Here is a 16,075-nt window from a genome sequence, read left to right as displayed (position 1 = left end):
CTCATGTGACGTCTCAGGGACCCTGTGGGAGAAAGGAAAGCCAAGCACAGTGATGGTCTTGGTAACTTGGCTGGGCTCTTCATTTGAGAAGGTGCACCTTTCAGTTGTCTCTGGATGTGTGTGCTTGCAGGGGGTGGGGGTGGCTTTGAAAATAGCACCCAGCCTTTGTTATGGGAAGATGCCCGGGCGTCTCTACCTCCTTAAGGGTCCTCAGAGCTGGTGGGAGAAATCGGCGGTTTAGGGAATGCAGCACTGCCAGCTACACCGAGTGGGCAGGGCAGCCCTCGTGCCAATTGTCAAGTAACTTGCTGGGGAGGAAGCGAGGTTGTCAGACGATGCCAGCGAGCTGGCTTCCTTCCACCGACTGACACCAGGGCACTAGTTCCTCGACTGTCCCAGTGCCTGGGAAGATGGTGGACACAGGTTTTGGTGAGTCGGCGCTTTGGGGTAGTGCGGGGCTGGTAGTGCCGGGCTTCAGCATCCGATCCCTGTTGCTGTGACCAAAGAGCTGGCTTTGCCCGTCGCTGTTTCAGCCAAAGACAAGACTAGACCTGTCTTGTTTGAGCAACTCAAGTTTATTCTGGAAGTTCCAGACAGGAGAAAACAGTGCTGCCCCCAAACGGCTTCCAAAAATCCAGCGAAGAGCAAGCAAGTCTTACACCTCAAAACAAAAAGCAGGGTTTGCCATGATCACGGGGAATAATGATCTAGCGCAGGGTGTCAAACTGGTGGCCCCCAAGGTAATTTTTTGTGGTCCACGATGCTCTGAAATAAAATATAAGGAGGGAGTTGTGTGGACGGTATTGCCTTGATCTCCCCTAAGTGCTATTCTTAACAATTTTTTCTATTTTCATTTTGTTCCAGAGCATCGTGGGCCACAAAAAATCACCTTGGGGGCCGCCAGTTTGACACCCCTGGTCTATCTATACCTACATTCTCCGGGGTCTAGCAGACCACCCACCCGAGGCTCCACGCACATGCATTGTGCCGCCCTCCTCTCCTTCTGGGAGACCATCCCGGCTGATCAAGCTCCCGAGGGACTTTCACTGCAAGGAAGTGGGCCAGGCCGGTAACCTTTTGGGTTTCCTGCGAACTAAATCTTACAATATGTTGTCTTTCTACTATTCTGACGACCAGCAGGCGCTTTCACCCCTCCTGGGGAGCAAGCTTTGGTGATCAGCCTGAAAACCCTGGGGCCTGCAATTCTGCTGGGGGCCATGCGGGCCCTCCGTGAGTCGGTCCACTGGTTTGGTGTGTTTCGTCTGAGACTGCTTCAAGGGAGCCAGGTGAACCTTGTCTCCCCTGGAGTCCTGCTTGTCCAGGTTACTGACAAAAGATGAATTTAGGGAGACAATGAACAGCACGTTTTAAAAATGCTTTTATTGGCACATATGTCACAGATCATAGTAAACAGCACTATCTCTCTGGCCTTTGTCTACGTGAGAGAGAGCTGCTTCCCTGCCCCACAGAGCCTGCCAGTGCAGAGGAGGCTGGGTGGTGTCGGCTGAGTTGGGGCACAGGGCTTCACCTCAGGTTCCTCCTGTAGGCAGCTGCTGTGATAAACTGGGACGTTATCTCTGCCGCCATCCCGTGAGGTTGTTGGTTCTAATCCAGGATATGATTTGCACCGCTAAGCTCTGGGCTCCTTGGCGTTGGGAACATGAACCGGTTGCCCTCTGGGTCCTCTTTTCCCAGAGATGTTTCCGTGCCCACCCAGGCTCATCCTGAGCCTCACCCACTGGCAGTGCCATGTGCTTGGAAACAGGGTAGCAGATGACTGGTTTCCAGGTGCCCTGCGAAGCCGCATGCAGGCACGGGTCCCCTTCAGGAGTGCAGGCTTGTCAGCAAGCACGTCAGTGACCAGCAGGTCAGGCTCCTCCAAGCTGCCACAGGCATCCCCATGCCTGGCCCGCCTCCACCTCCTCCACCCCCGCAAGCCCCACCCTGACCCGGGGTGGAGAGGACTCGCCCTAACAGGAGCAGAGTCAGCTCAGCAAGGATGGAACCAAGGTCCCTAACTTAGAGGGCGGCTAGGAATGTGCCTGTGTGTTTCCCATCCCCGTCTCATCATTTAAGGGGAACGTGTGGAGTCCACACGCCAGCCAGGGCATCAACATCCAATGGGGTGGCCTCCAGTGAGGACAGCAGGAGGGGAGCAGATGGTGGAAACCCAAAAGTCACTCTGGTGACACCTTGTGGTGGTGTCCTAACAGAGATCCATGCCCTGACTGCTCTCTGAAGCAACTGGGCCTACGGCCTCCTTCTGGCCTCTGCTGCCCCTTGGGGGGGCAGGGGGGCATAACACTGCCAGCCCCCATGACATGGAGTCAAACGTGCCACACTGTGCCACAGTCCTCCGACAGGGCCTGTTCGAACGTTCCTGTCTATCCCTCGTGGTGCGGTCAATGGCATTTGATGATATCACCTCCCATCAACCAGCACATCGCGGGGCCACAACAGACGCAGCAGAGACTAAGGGAAGCCTTCGTGGGTGGAGCTAAGTTGCAGGCAGGAGGAAGGCTGAGATGAATTCTCCATGGAAGGGGTCCCTGAGCATTCCAGCCAGGACAGGCTTGCATGCTGTGTGCCCACACTGCTGAACTGAGCTGAGCCCCCCACCCTGACCCTGAGTCCTGCCCCCAAACGCACTGGGTTTGGGAGGGTCCATCCATGGGGGTCAAGCAGGACAAGACTGCGGCCCTGGGGCAGCACGTCTAAAATGTTGGGGACTCCCTTTCATAGCTGTTGCAGGGTATGAGTTTCTTCTGAGCAAGAGCTCACCGTGTTAAGAACAATCTGCTCGGTAGGGAAAGCCGGAGTGGAGCACACCGCATACCTTCCCAAAGGCTCTGGCACACGGTTACCCCGGGAGCAGCTTTCTGTGCACTGAATTTCAAATAGAACCAAAACATGAAGGAAACGAGTGCCAGACAAGGCACCCTGGTGGCACAGCGGTTACGCATTGGGCTGCTAACCGCAAGGTCAACAGTTCAAAACTCCCTGCCGCTCTGAGAAAGGCAGGGCTTTCTGCTTCCCTAGAGAGTTACAGTCCCAACCAACGGATCAATCGATCGGTTCATCCATCCATCGATCCCACTGATGGATGCAGAATCTCCTCCCCCACCCCAAGGATGAACAGAAACCAAGGGTGAAGGGACACAGTGGTCAGTGTAAGATGAAAATAATAATAATTTGTAATTTACCAAGGTCACAAGGGGAGAGGGAAAAATGAGCTGATACCAAGGGCTCAAATAGAAAGTAAATGTTTACAAAGTGATGATGGCAACATATATACACGTATGCTTGATACAATTGATGTATGGAATGTTAAAATAGCTTAAAGAGACCAATAAACTGATTTAAGAAATAAAAGAGTGACAGTCTCAGAAATCCCACAGGGGCAGTTCCACCTTGTCCTCACACGGTCACTGGGAGTCAGCAGCGAGCACGAGGCAGGAGGAGACCAATATGTGCACCTTAGATGGCCATTTACAGATTTTTAAAATTTGTATTATTTTTATTTACTTACTTATTTATTCATAAGCTTTTAGGTTCCAGTTGATGCTCACCAAAGCCAGATGTAGACCTTGTGGTCTTGGTGGACAGTGCAATGCCAACTGACTGCTCTGTCCCCCAAGTCCAGGGCCTGAAACCCTCAGGCCCAGCAACTCCTTCTCTCAAGTGTTTGTTGAAGGCCAGACATTTGCATAACTGCATGCTCGACTATATTCAGAGCATAGTTGTAGCACGGATAGATGCACAAGGACACAGTCCCCATCAGCCCCAAGCCAGATGATGTCCTGCTGACTGCTCCGAAAAGGATTACAATGGAAGGTCCTGGAGAGAGTGGGAGAACTCAGACTAATGAAAAGGGCCCGCCGACTGATTTAATCGGGATGAGTGGAAACCCGGGACTAGGGCCTCCAGACATCCTCCCGGCCTAGAGCCCGCTCAGCCCCCTGGCTCAGCTTTCAGCCAAACGCTTGGCAGGCCTGTAAGGCCCACAGCCACGGGGAGGAGGCGTGCACTCGGACCAGCCGCTCCAGCAGATCCAAAGGGCAGCGTTAGCCCAGGAGGGAAGTTCCGCAGGCAGGCAGGCAGGCAGGCAGGGCTCCTCTGTAAGGCACTGCCCACTGCCATCACGTGGATGTAGGCCAACTCACAGCGACCCTACCTACAGTCAGGGCAGGGCTCCCATTGCAGGTTTCAGAGACCGTAACTCTACAGGAGTAGAAAGCCTATCTTTCTCCCAAGGAGCAGCTGGTGGTTTTGAACCACTGAATCTGCAGTTAGCAGCTACCCCCCCACCCCCACCCCCTTTCAGGCTCCCCCTGTAAAGCACTAGCAGGTCCAAAGGCAGCAGTTCCCAGAGATGCCCCCACGGCCACCCTCGCCTCAGCAGAGGATCTCACTGGACCCCCAGCTCCCATCCATGCCCAGACCTGAGGGAAGGCAACACCCTGCTTGGCAGCACCCCCTTAGAGGCCTCTAGAGCACCCGAGTCCGCCAGTGCCTGGCTGGAACCAGCCTGTGGGGTGCATCGATCGGCCTATCCACTGACCACATGTGTGTGGCTCCACTTCTTGGGGGCCGGGGCTGCGCTGCTTCCGGAAAGGAAACGCACAGAGGGTGTTTCCAGCGGCTCAGCTCACTGCTGCCGGCGTCCAGAGGGGACACCCTTGCTGGGGCAGTCATGTGTCACATGCGCTAACAGGCAGAGACAAGGACCACGAGGACACCACGGGTATGGGGACCGGCTATGTATTTAATTATGACATTCTGGACACAAACCAGACCGCTCGGATGGGGCCGAGCATGCACGCAAGGCCTCGGAACGGCAGTGCGACCAGACTGCGGCAAAAGACAGGGCGTCCTTCCCCCAGTGGCTGCCTGTGCTCAGGGCGCTGGGCCCCTTCAGGAAGAGGAGCCCCGGGAAACCCACAGAACAGAGGTGGGGCCGAGGGAAGTGTGGCAAGAGGGGTTGGGGCCCTGCCTAGACCTGCCTGCTGGATTCCCGTGGACACCCCGGAGATGAAGACCATAGCAGTTTAGGGGTTTTGCAGGAAGCACCCCTTTCTCTACTCCCTATTTGCTCTGAGCCTGATGGGGAGAGCCCCTCCCCCATGCTGTTCTCACTCAGGAAACAACCATGCCACCAGAAACACGGCTCCGCTCTGGAGTGCTCAGTCAGTCCTAGCACCCAGCAGTGGCCTGGCTCAGCAGCCAGACACCCACTAGTGCGAGCAGCTGGGTGCCGCCCCCCGGGTGAGGGCTCCCACAGCTCCACCCACAGTGCTGGGGTGGGGGAGGGGAAGCTGCACTGAACTGACAGCAGAACGAGGCTTGCTGGGGAACGGGGGAGGGGCGGGCGCTCACAGCAGCAATGTCCCAGAATGGAGGCACACTGGGCAGGCAGGTGAAGGGTGCACCAGCTGCCTCCAGAATTGTTTTCTCTTGTCAAACACCTCCTCACCTCGAGTCACCATCACGAGAGTGTGTCCTGTCCCAGCCCAGAGCAGGGGGAAGCAGACCACCGGGCAATGGGTGTCAGCACCCCCCGCCCGAGCTCGGGTGTCTGGAAGCAAGCAGCAGCAGCAGCACCCCAGCCTCTGTCCAGGCTGCAGTCTCTGACTGACATAGGGCGACCTGAGGCCCCAGCCCTGAGGGCCACAGGTCTAGGGCTCGGGGACAAGAGCCAAGCCCGAGCGAGCCAGAGGGCAGGTGTGGGGGCTCAGCGATGACAGTAACTCGTCTGTCCACGGCGAGACGAAGGCCCCAGACCACGTCACACTCTCCGTCGTTTAAAGAAGCCTGGCGCTCATATAGTTCCCCGTGGCAGCTCTATGCCCTGTGGCAGACCCACCTCTCGGCCTCTGTGCACCGCTGGGCCGGCATGGCAGCCCCGCCTCTGGGGTGCCTGGCACCCCGCAGGGGAGGGCACAGAGCCCACACTGGGCTCCCTGGAGTGCCCTCGTGGAGGGTGTGATTGAGAACGAGCTCTTCCAGCACTTGGAGGGACACAGAGGGTCTCTGGAGAGGGACGGGGCCCGAGAGGACCCTGGAGTCTCAGATTGGCCCACCAATCACACAGCCCGAGTCTCGGCTTCGATTTTTTGCTCCCCGTGTAAGCTCTCCGGGTCTGGGAGCTGGGCCACGCTCTGTCGAATGGCGATCTCGGGGCCGCCTCCGTACAGGGCATGCAGGTAGCTCCAGGTCTCCTCAGAAATCTGCCCGTAGTCGGCGCCTGCAGCGACAAGGGGCACAAGCTGGACTTGACAGAGAAACCCTCCTCCTCCCCGGGAGGCGGGCTTTACATCAAGGGCAGGGGCGGGGCTGGGTGGAGGGCCTCAGCCCAACTCAGAGACAGGCTGCAGGGGCGGGAGGACTGGACCGGGAGGCGGTGGACGGCCAGGCCTTGGGCGCTGGACTCACCATGCTTGAGCTGGAGGTGGCCGCTTCCCTTGGTCTGCACGATCCTGCTGTTGTCGATGGGCCCTGGCGGCTCTGGGGCAGACGGGTTCCGGTTCAGCGCCTCCAGGCCCTCCCAGCCATGGGCAATCCCCACCCACCCACCGCAGTCCCACCCTCTGCTTCAGCCCTCCACCCGCCACAGGCCACAGAGCCATCGTGGGGGTGGGGGGAATGGAACTCCAGCACCCGTGGTCCCAGAGCTAGATAATCAGCACCAAGTCCATGACATAGGATGTGCCAGGGGCAAGGACTTCTCATCTACCTACCACAAGTCAGAGCCAGCAAGAACTGGGGGCATCCTGCTACCCACCAGAGGGACTTTCTAGAACTGATGGACAGTACCCTCAACTCAGATGGCAGGACCCTTGCCCACCCACCCACCCCCACGTGTGCCTGGCCCTGTGCTGAGCAGAGCCTGGGTCGCCTCCTGTCCACCTCGGCAGCCGCATGGTTGGTGGAGGTACATTCACGGAGACAGACGGGCAGGATGGCATGGGGCCACAGCTCCTGCCCACCTGCTCCAATGCCACATTGGACTGCACGGAGCCCCACTAGGGGCCACTGGCTGTGCTGTGTGGCACCTTGGGCGGCGGCAGCGAGCACGCTTCCTTCCCTGCACTGGCTGGTGCTTATGTAGTCAGTGACAGGCGGGTGTCTGCGGGACCCGAGAATGTCCCTCGTGACGCTGCCCGTCTCCTCACTGGAACCTGAGGGCCACGGGCCACGATGCCCAGGCCCTTCTCCTGAATCTGACGCGGCCTCCTCCAAGGGGAGGGGAGGAGAGCAGCCTCCTGGCCCCCACTGAGCAGGGGGCGGGGTGACAAGAGGGTGGGGCCAGAATAGGCCCCTGTGCTAGGGCAGCCGGCCTGAAAGGTTCTCACGTGGTGGGGTGGGCCCAGAGTCCTGTGAGGCAGCATCCACCCCCACCCCCAGAGGCCACTCCCGGAAGAGCAGCCTGGAGTCCCTCCTGGACGGTGAGGTGGAGTGGGTGTCAGGCCTGGTGCCAGGGCCCTGGCTCTACTCACCGCTGCCCTTGCCCTTAACAAAGGCCTCCCACTCGCGGAACCAGTGCATGCTGATGCAGTAGATGATGCCCGGAGACTCCTCGGCCTGGAAGGCCTTGTTCAGCTGGGTGTGAGGAGAGTGGGGCAGGGGAGGTCAGTGCCCCATCCCCGTCCCGGACTTCCTGTCACATCCTCACTCCCTGCTCCCAGGAAAGTGCTGGGGGCTCCCAGTGCACAGATGCCCAGCCCAGGGCTGTGAGTGCCCTCGGGCCCACCCCCGTGACGCTGGCCACCACTGTCCTCATGCAGTCCCCAGCCCCCTCGGGCCCACGATGCACATGAAGGCTCTCCCCAGTCACCGCCAGCACCCACTCACACCCACGAGTCTTCCGACAGCACCACTCGCCAAAGGCCATGGAGCCTGGTGCCCCGTGCCCAACCTCTGCCCTGCTGTCTCAGCAGCGCCTCGGGGAGGGAGGACGCACCCTTTCTGAGGGGGTCACCGCCAGGCCTTTCTGCCACTTGCTTTCCCTGAGCGCCCTCAGCCACAGGCAGCCTGTCCCATGCCGGGAGATCGCGATGCTGTCACCTGCCTCTAGCATCCAGGGACGGGTGAGGCACCCTCCTCCCCACAGGACAATCCCAATGCACAAGGAGCCAGTCCCTTGGCAGCACCAGCCCCACGTGGCAGCACCACGTGACGGAAAAGCACTGGTTACCAAAACCAACAAGCAAACCCTTGGCTGCCGACTGCTGGGTCGGATCTGACCCATCAGGACCTTCTCCAGGCTCTGGGGTGGTCCTTCCTCTCAGAGAGCGGCTGGTGGGCTCGAACCCGCGGTCACGTGTTTCAGAGTGCAAGCTAGCACAGGGCAGTCCTCCACACACAGTGCTCTCTGACTCAGCCCAACACTGAAGGCCAGGCCAGGAGACGGCCACTCTGCTCTTCCCAGCAGATGGCTGCGCATACGGCAGTGGTGTGCCACCCCCACCCCCGGTCAGCGGTCCCCGCGCCCCAGCGTGTGCGCACCTTGATGAAGGTATCGATCTCAGTCCTCCTGCGCTTGGCCAGAGCTTCGAGCTCCACCTGGCAGACGGAGCACACATACAGATGGTTCACAGCGGGGCCGCCCCCGAACCTGCACGGGGATGGGGAGGGACAGGAACCCTGAGGGCCAGTCCTTGGCGGGGGAGGCTGCCAGCCTGCCAGGCACAACCCTTGCCTGTGGGGCAGGGCGCGCAGACACCTCTTCAGTGGCCCCAGGAGGCTCCCCTTGGCAGGCTCTTCCTCTAGGCCCTCGCACCCTGGGGAGACCGAGCACCATGGAGCTGGGCACACACGCCTGCGGGCAACGGAGGGGTCCGTTCCTGGCGGCCTGGCTGGGCAGGGGCTGGGGCTGTGGTGTCTGCAGGTGGTTGGCGAGTGTGTGACCCCAGCTGGAGGGCACCCCCACAGCATCTGCAAAGCACCTTTCTGTGGTCCCCGCTGCCCACTAGCAACAGGGCAGGAAAGAAAGCCTGTGCCAGACGGGCACCTCAGCATCCAGCATCGTGAGGGCATGGCAGTCAGGCAGAGGGCCGACCAGAACGGCTCAGCCTCTTCCCCAACTAATGCCTGAGCCCTGACCGGAGAGTGACGGGAGGCCACATGCTCTTGGCCTTGACTGGGCCGATCCCGACATTCATAGGCAGAGTGGCAGCCCGAAGCCTAACTAACACAGGCAGGCGCAGGAGTGAGGGCGGAAAGGAGAAGCTAGAAAGACGGAGGCCCCCCTGCACCCCCCAACCCCCCCAAGACTGCCAGCAAGACCAGCCAGTCCAGTGCTCTTGCTCCACCTGCTCGACTCCCTGTCCCGGTGATGTCTGGTGCTTCTGGAAAGCCCAGAGGGAAGAGCAGAGGGACAGAGCCAGCCCAGGCCAGCCCGGGCTCCTCTGCGGCCCAGCTGAGCCCCCGCCAGTGCGTGCGCCTCACCTGCTGTAGAGGTGCTCCCACACGTTCTGGGGCAGGATCACCACCAGGTCATCGATGTAGTGGTATTTGTTGGGCGGGATGCCTGTGAAGGAGGCGGATGGACAGACAGACGGATGGAGGGAAGGAGGGCGGCTGGGGTTGCAGTGGGCCCCCGCCTGCCCCCCGCCCGCCGGCGGCTCACCTCCGTGGGCGCAGAGGAAGGTGTGGTTGGTGATGGGCCCCGGCTCTGCGAAGGTGTTGAACTTGTTGAGCCACTCCCGGGACACGTAGAACCGCAGCAGGCTGGGCTCCCTCGCGGCGGCCAGAGACACCACCTGCTGCCGCTCCCGCACGGCCACCTCACTGCTCTTCCTGGGGGGGTGGGGGGGAGACAGCCGCAGCCCTGACCCTGCCTGCCCCACCCAGGCTGAGGCCCGGGTCTGGCCACTGTCATCTCCAGGACCACTGCAGGGCCTGTGCTGGGCTCCCTCCCCAGGGCAGTGGAGGCCTGTCCTGTGAGCGCCCGGCCGCCAGCTCAGCACCCTCCTGGGCGCCCGCGCCCACCTGTAGAAGAGCACGTAGGCCTCTGTGCTCTGCACCACCGTCTCGTGCACCTCGGTGACGTACTGGTCGTCAAACTCGTACCACTGCCCGTTGATGACGTTCTGACAGTACGCAATGTAGTGCCCACCTGAGGTGGAGAGAGGCAGGCGGGCTGCAGGGCCCCGCCCGGGCGCTGGGAGGGGTGGAGATAGGGGTGGGGACAGGGGGTATTGGGTGGGGGGCCTGGGCCCGGGGGCAGCCAGACTCACTGCCTACGGTGCCGTGGTGACAGATGACGGAGAGGAGGTCGTAGGTGGTGATCTGGGACGTGCACTCCTTGGCGAGGAAGGGGCGCAGGTCGAGGCCTTCCAGGGGGAAGGAGACGTGGTTGTTGATTTTGAAGGAGTACATCACCTCGTGCCGAAAGCGCTTCAGGTGAATGCAGAGGATCTGGGGACACGGGAAGCCACAGGTCACCAGGGCGGGCGAGGGCCCTCACCAAGGCTGGCCACACCTGCTGAGCCCCATCAGGAACGCCCTTTGCCATGCTCCCTCCACAGTGACTCTGGCACACAGCCACCACCTGTTCAGGGCTCACTGACACGCCCTCCCCCAGCAAGCCTCCCCTGGAAGCCCCAGCCCAGCCAAGTCTGCCCCTGCCCCCAACTCTGCTACTGACTGACCGGGCCCGCATCTGCCTTACTGGGTGCTCAGTGACCCCATGCCTGCTCACAAACAGGCAGAATGGCACGGGAGCTGAGGGTATACACAGAGAGGACCCCCAGCCGAGCCTGCAGACTCTCCCCAGGCCGCAGAACCCCCGGCTGCCCCTGAGTGGAGTAGGGGGCTGTTGCTGACAGCGAAGCCCTAAGAAGCTGTTGGGAGGGCGGGGCACTCACCTCAGGCAGCCGCAGCACTTTGCAGTACTTCACCCCATTCCGCAGCCTGTGGGGAGCCAGCAGGGCAGTGAGCGGCTAGGCACCCTGTGAGCACCGCCCCCCCACCATGGCAGGCCAGGACCCCCATTAGGGGTGCCGAGGGGCACAGGAGGCCCGAGGCTGGGGCGGGAGGTGGTGGCACACACTCACTTTCTACAGCGCTCGCAGCTGTACATGTTGTCGCCTGGGGCCGGAAACCAAAGGGAGCCAAGTTAGAGAGGCTGCAAACAGTGGCCGTGCCTAAGGCACAGGACAGAGCAGGGCCAAGGCAGGCGAGCCTCCGGCTGCACGCCTCACAGCGGCCGAGCCCACACCCCAAGAAATCGGAGTGTGTGGCCCAGAAACACCCCCAGCTTGTCGGAGCACCGCCGCCAGGAACAGGAGGTGTCGGAGCAGGTGGAAGTCAGTCCAGAGACAGGACCCTGACTCACAGATCCTAGGGGTGCAGGCAGGGAGGATGCGGGGGAGAGCGGGGAGCCAGTGATGCTGGATACGAGGATCGGGAAAATGACCTGAAACTGGTGGTGGCAAGGGTCACACAACTCTTTTCAACGTGTCTGCCACACTGAGTTGTGAATAAAGCATTTACAAGCTGAAACCAAAAGGGCGGGAGAGCCGTGGGGAAAGAAAGCAGCAGCACCGATCTCGCGATCTTCCGTGCACAAGGCGCTCGCCCCAAGGGGACGAGCCGCAAGCACCCGGAGCAAGCAGGGAAGCTGAGGAATGGGGCGCTTCAACAGAAGGCCTGCAGTCTAGGTGAACAGGCCATGTCTCCCTGGTCCGCAGAGAGGCACGAGGGAAGGCGAGCTATCATTTTGCCCGTTCCGTGGCAAGGCGGGGCGGGCAGGGGAGCCCGCCCTGCAGCCCGGAGGCCTCCCATGTTTACCGTAAAGGCAGAATCTGCCCGGCGTGTGCATTAACACGTGTACCACCCACCTCGCAGGGCCATTTCCCAGAGGCAGGCACGTGTGTGTGCATGAGGAGGGCCCCCAGCCAGCCCAGACCACTCACCCTTCAGCTCATCAGCAGCAAAAAAGGCAGCGAGGCAGTCCTCTAGGGTGACGACAGGACCCCAGAACCAGCTGGGGGTACAGGACACCACGATCCTGCAGAGACAGCCAGGGGCTGGCACCGTTGCTCCCAGATCCTTTGCGGAAGGCTGGGGAGTCCCAGATTTGCTCCGGGCCAGAGCCCCCGCAGGAACCCCAGGAGCCAGAGAGGCAGCAGTGGAAGGGGCAGCTGAGTTTCCCCAGGCTGGCTGTCCTCAGTCCACATCTGTGAGGATCCATGGCCACAGTACCCCTGACGTCACGCAGGTAAAGCCCCCTCACAGCTCACGCAGCTGCCTCTCAGTCCCTCTCCCGGATCTTTTGGCCTCCAGCTGCATGGGCCCACCCTGGGCTCTGAAACAGGGCATTCACACAACCCGTGTGGCCTGGGAGTGCCAGCACCCGCACCCCCCGCCTCGCCACCTTAACGCATCCTTCAGCCTCCAGCACCCTTCCAGAACCTGAAGGTCTGTCTCCTGCCCAAACTGCGGGTGTCATGCGGGTGTCAGGCCAGGGCCCAGCACGGACACCAGCAGGGCGTACCGTCGGATATACTCCATGATGAAGGCAAGCCAGCCCTGGGCAGCGTAGCTGTCCCCGCAGGTGCCTGGCTTGGCCGGCACGTTCTGGTAGATGGCCGAGTGCAGCTTGGCCAGGTCCTCCTTGCCAGGAATGGGCAGCGACAGGTCCTGGAAGGTCTCCTCTGTGGTGGACACCTACGAGGTGGAAAGTCGGCTGGCTCTCCACTTCGGTGCCCCAACTGGACGGCACCTGCGCCACAAATTCCAGCCACCAGATGGCAGCGTGGGGAAGAAGGCCAAGATGCAGAGCCCAACAAGCAGATGGGGAGCAAGCACACAGTGGAGGGGGCTCTCCTGTCACCCCGGCTCCCCAGCGTGCGGACCTGCGGTTGTCAGCAGCCCTTACCCGGTCACAGGTGAGGCACTGCACGTGGCTGAGGACAGAGCCGTCGAAGATGTCCGAGATGACGCTGCGATAACTCGGCTCCTTCCGCCTCCGGCTGCCAGTGGGCAGGACCTGGGCTGGGGGCACAGCACGGGGCCAGTCTAACCTCCACCTGTTGGTCTGGGGTGAGGGGCAGGCACTGGGGCGTCCTTTGCCAGGATACAGGGTCAATTCTTTCTGAGGTAGGTCACTGTGGTGGCCTCAGGGTGACACCTGTAAAATGGCCCCCACCCCGCCCAGGTCCTTGTGGAGCTGTGAGCATGCAGAGAGGCCACGTGAGATGTCCCAGGCCAGCCTCTGGCGCCAGGGCCCGACAGGGGCTGTGGGCGCTATAGGCACTCCCCGCCCAGAGCTCCCGTGCAGGTCCCGAACTGTGGGCCCTCTGCCCCTCCCCGCCCCTCCCCTCCCCTTCGAACCTTTCTTGAGCACATAGGCCGGCCCCATCCTCGCAGGACTAGCACGAGGAGGGGTGCTAGACAGCTTGTGGACGGGACTGCAGGGGCGGGAGGAGCTGCGCATGTGGGCGTCATTGTCAGGCTCTGGGGACAGAAAGGTGCTGTGCTGAGATCAGGGCAGCCAGCCCGGCCAGGGTCCCCATGCCAAGCCAAGGGCACGCCAGCAACTTTGAATGGGGCTTGTGTGCCCCCTGTCTCTGTGCGCCCCCTGCCCCAGTGCACACTTCCCATCGGGCTCCACCGCTGGCTCTGGGTACGCCGGGTGCAGTAGTCCAGTCCCCTGCCTGGGGTGGCTGGGAAGACTGGGCTGGGGGTGCTGGGCGTGGTGGTGCCTGGCGCACAGCAGGGGCTTCCTCCCAGCAACCCTGGGCAGCCTCTAGCTGGCAGATACCTGGTGTCCGGCAGGGGCTGGCCGAGCGGGGCGATGGCTGAGTCTCCCCGGGCTGGCTGTCCAAGGGGGCCATGGCGGTGTCCACGTCAGCGTCCTCGTCCACTTGCTCAGAGCTCGTGCGCTGCCGGCCCCAGGAGCGCTTGCGCTCCTTCATCCGCTCCTTCTCGGAGATGGCACGGCCCACCTCTTCCGGGCCCAGCAGCTCCGCCTCGGCCTGTGAGCTGCCCCTGCTGCCACGACCCTGCCCGTCACCCTCCCCCCGGTCACTGCTTGAGTCGCAGGACAGGAACTCGTCCTCTGATGGGCTCCGGTCACCCTCCCGCTTCTCGTCCGTGTCGCTGGAGTCAGAGTCCCGCGCGTCTGTCACCGCCACGCCCTCCGGCTCCTTGAGCTCCTCGTGCAGCTGGTCCATCAGGCAGCGCAGGAACTCCTGGGTGTCCTGGAAACAGGCTGCCTCAGCACGGGGGCCGGCCACTGCACCCTGCCGGGGCAGTCTCCCCATGCCTCACTCACACGCTCCGGGGAGCCCCGTCCTGACCCGTTTACCGAGAGCGCACCAGCTGTAGCCCAGCAGAGCCCACATCCCAACGACCGCACAGGTCATACACACGGCCATTACAATTGCATGTAGAGGGCACGTGCCTCCCGACTGCCAACACGCACCTGCGCCTCACAGTCAGCACCCTGGACATGAGGGGTCGTGCCCAGGGAGGGCACAGCTGGGTTCCACACCAGCTCTCCCAAGCAAGGTGAGCCTCCCTCCCTGCCAATCCCTCCTCCCTCTCTCCGGCCTCCACCAGCACCAAGCCTTGTCTGCGGCCTGTGTGTGTCCCTAGGGCCCTCAAGGCACTGAAGGGCTCACAAGCTGGAGGGGATGGGCTGGAGCCCAGCTTCCTGCACACCTGTCACCACTGGAGACACTGCCACCTACAGGCTGGCTGGGTGCTGCGCAAGTCATGGCTGTGCCCACCAAATCCTGGCTCCTCCGACAAACCTCCAGACAGGCTGCCCAGGGGGCGGGGAGCACGGGGCTGGACTGTTGGCGGGTGTTGGCTTGGGTGACATGCAGGATTGGCGGGGTGGGGGTAGACTACTGGACGGCTGGATTAGTGGTTTGAACTACTGAATGCACCATGGGTGATCTGAAATGTAAACTCCATCTAATTTATAATAAAAAAATTATAATTAAAAAGGGGAGAAAAAAAAAAACATCCTGCCACTGAGCCCTGCCCTGCACTGTGCCACCAGGAGGTGCTCTGAAAGGTGGGCAGGTGAGGGCTGGCAGATAGCGAGGCGAGGCCTAGTGGGGGTGCTGGGCCCCAGAAGAACCCTGCTCTGACCCTGATGTCAGAAGCAGCCCCCAGACCAACTAACTCCAAGGCCCTGTGAGGCCAGGGTCCTGCAGCAGCCAGATGCAGCCAAGTGCCCACCAGTCTGCAGGCCCCACTCGTTCCTCTGTAGCAGAGAGAGGGGCACCCTCTGGAAGTCAGACGCCAGGAAAAGACATTAACCACTTGCTCATCTCGGTCGGGAGATGGGGGGATAAGCGGTGGGGGCGTGTCAGGCTCTCTTTCGCGGTCTCCCTTCTAAGAGCCACATCACGTGGCCACTGCCAGACCCTCAGACAGTGTGGTCTGGCCAGGACGGGGTCTCTGCTTCAGCCAGACCTGCTCCCAAGAGGAAGGGAGTCCAGCAGCCAGCTGGGATGTCCCCTCTCAGTGTCCTCCCCACGTGGCCCAGCGTCTGCAGGGGGCCTTGCACACAGAGTGAAGGCGGGCTATGGCACATCCCAGCCACAATGCGCTGGGTGACCTGGGCAAACAGCCGGCCCTCGCCGAGCCGCTCTCCAGACTAAAACGTGGGGTGAGCACCATGCCCACTTCATATCACACGGCATGTGCACAGCGCGGTGACAGGCCCGCCACCATCCTGGATGTCTCGCTTCCCAGCAGGTGGTTGCGGCAGTGTTCAGTGTCACAGACAGACCAGCAAGACCCAAATGAGGGCATGGGGGTGGGGGGAGAATGCTTGGGAGGGATGGGGAGGGGGCAGTGGAGAGGGCCACAGACACCCCTGCTCTACCTCTGACCCCACGTTCAATCGTCAGAAGAGACCACCAGGCAAGCCCAGCTGCAGCCTGCATCCCACCAGTGAACCCCAGCCGGGTACAGTCTGGGGCAGGGACCTGTGCCAAGGCAAAGACCTGGATGCCTTCTGCTTCATATTGGTGCCAGGACTTCATGAAACAGAAAGATGTGCTTGCTTTCAAAGGGTTCTCTGGATTTAAAAAATAATAAGAATGAAATA

The 16,075-nt window shown here is 61.4% G+C and overlaps 1 protein-coding gene across 1 annotated transcript in view; it reads right to left on the bottom strand.

Moving 5' to 3' along the window:
• Positions 1 to 4,745: 4,745 nt before the first annotated feature.
• Positions 4,746 to 16,075, bottom strand: part of USP20 (ubiquitin specific peptidase 20) — a 26,528-nt gene continuing 15,198 nt past the window's right edge. The window contains exons 10-24 of the mRNA XM_045288518.1: positions 13,769 to 14,207; positions 13,339 to 13,461; positions 12,884 to 12,999; positions 12,500 to 12,672; positions 11,919 to 12,013; positions 11,058 to 11,091; positions 10,869 to 10,914; positions 10,239 to 10,419; positions 9,991 to 10,117; positions 9,629 to 9,798; positions 9,448 to 9,529; positions 8,506 to 8,614; positions 7,497 to 7,599; positions 6,433 to 6,504; positions 4,746 to 6,244 (exon numbers count right to left, since the gene is read on the bottom strand). Coding sequence (XP_045144453.1) covers positions 6,084 to 6,244; positions 6,433 to 6,504; positions 7,497 to 7,599; positions 8,506 to 8,614; positions 9,448 to 9,529; positions 9,629 to 9,798; positions 9,991 to 10,117; positions 10,239 to 10,419; positions 10,869 to 10,914; positions 11,058 to 11,091; positions 11,919 to 12,013; positions 12,500 to 12,672; positions 12,884 to 12,999; positions 13,339 to 13,461; positions 13,769 to 14,207 — 2,031 coding nt within the window. The 3' untranslated portion in view covers positions 4,746 to 6,083. The remainder of the gene's footprint in view (positions 6,245 to 6,432; positions 6,505 to 7,496; positions 7,600 to 8,505; positions 8,615 to 9,447; positions 9,530 to 9,628; positions 9,799 to 9,990; positions 10,118 to 10,238; positions 10,420 to 10,868; positions 10,915 to 11,057; positions 11,092 to 11,918; positions 12,014 to 12,499; positions 12,673 to 12,883; positions 13,000 to 13,338; positions 13,462 to 13,768; positions 14,208 to 16,075) is intronic.

The sequence above is a fragment of the Echinops telfairi genome, unplaced genomic scaffold (assembly GCF_000313985.2).
Source record: "Echinops telfairi isolate 266 unplaced genomic scaffold, ASM31398v2 ScPeMD7_22;HRSCAF=79, whole genome shotgun sequence".
NCBI classification, from domain to species: domain Eukaryota; kingdom Metazoa; phylum Chordata; class Mammalia; order Afrosoricida; family Tenrecidae; genus Echinops; species Echinops telfairi.
This window is presented reverse-complemented; position numbering and strand designations above follow the sequence as displayed.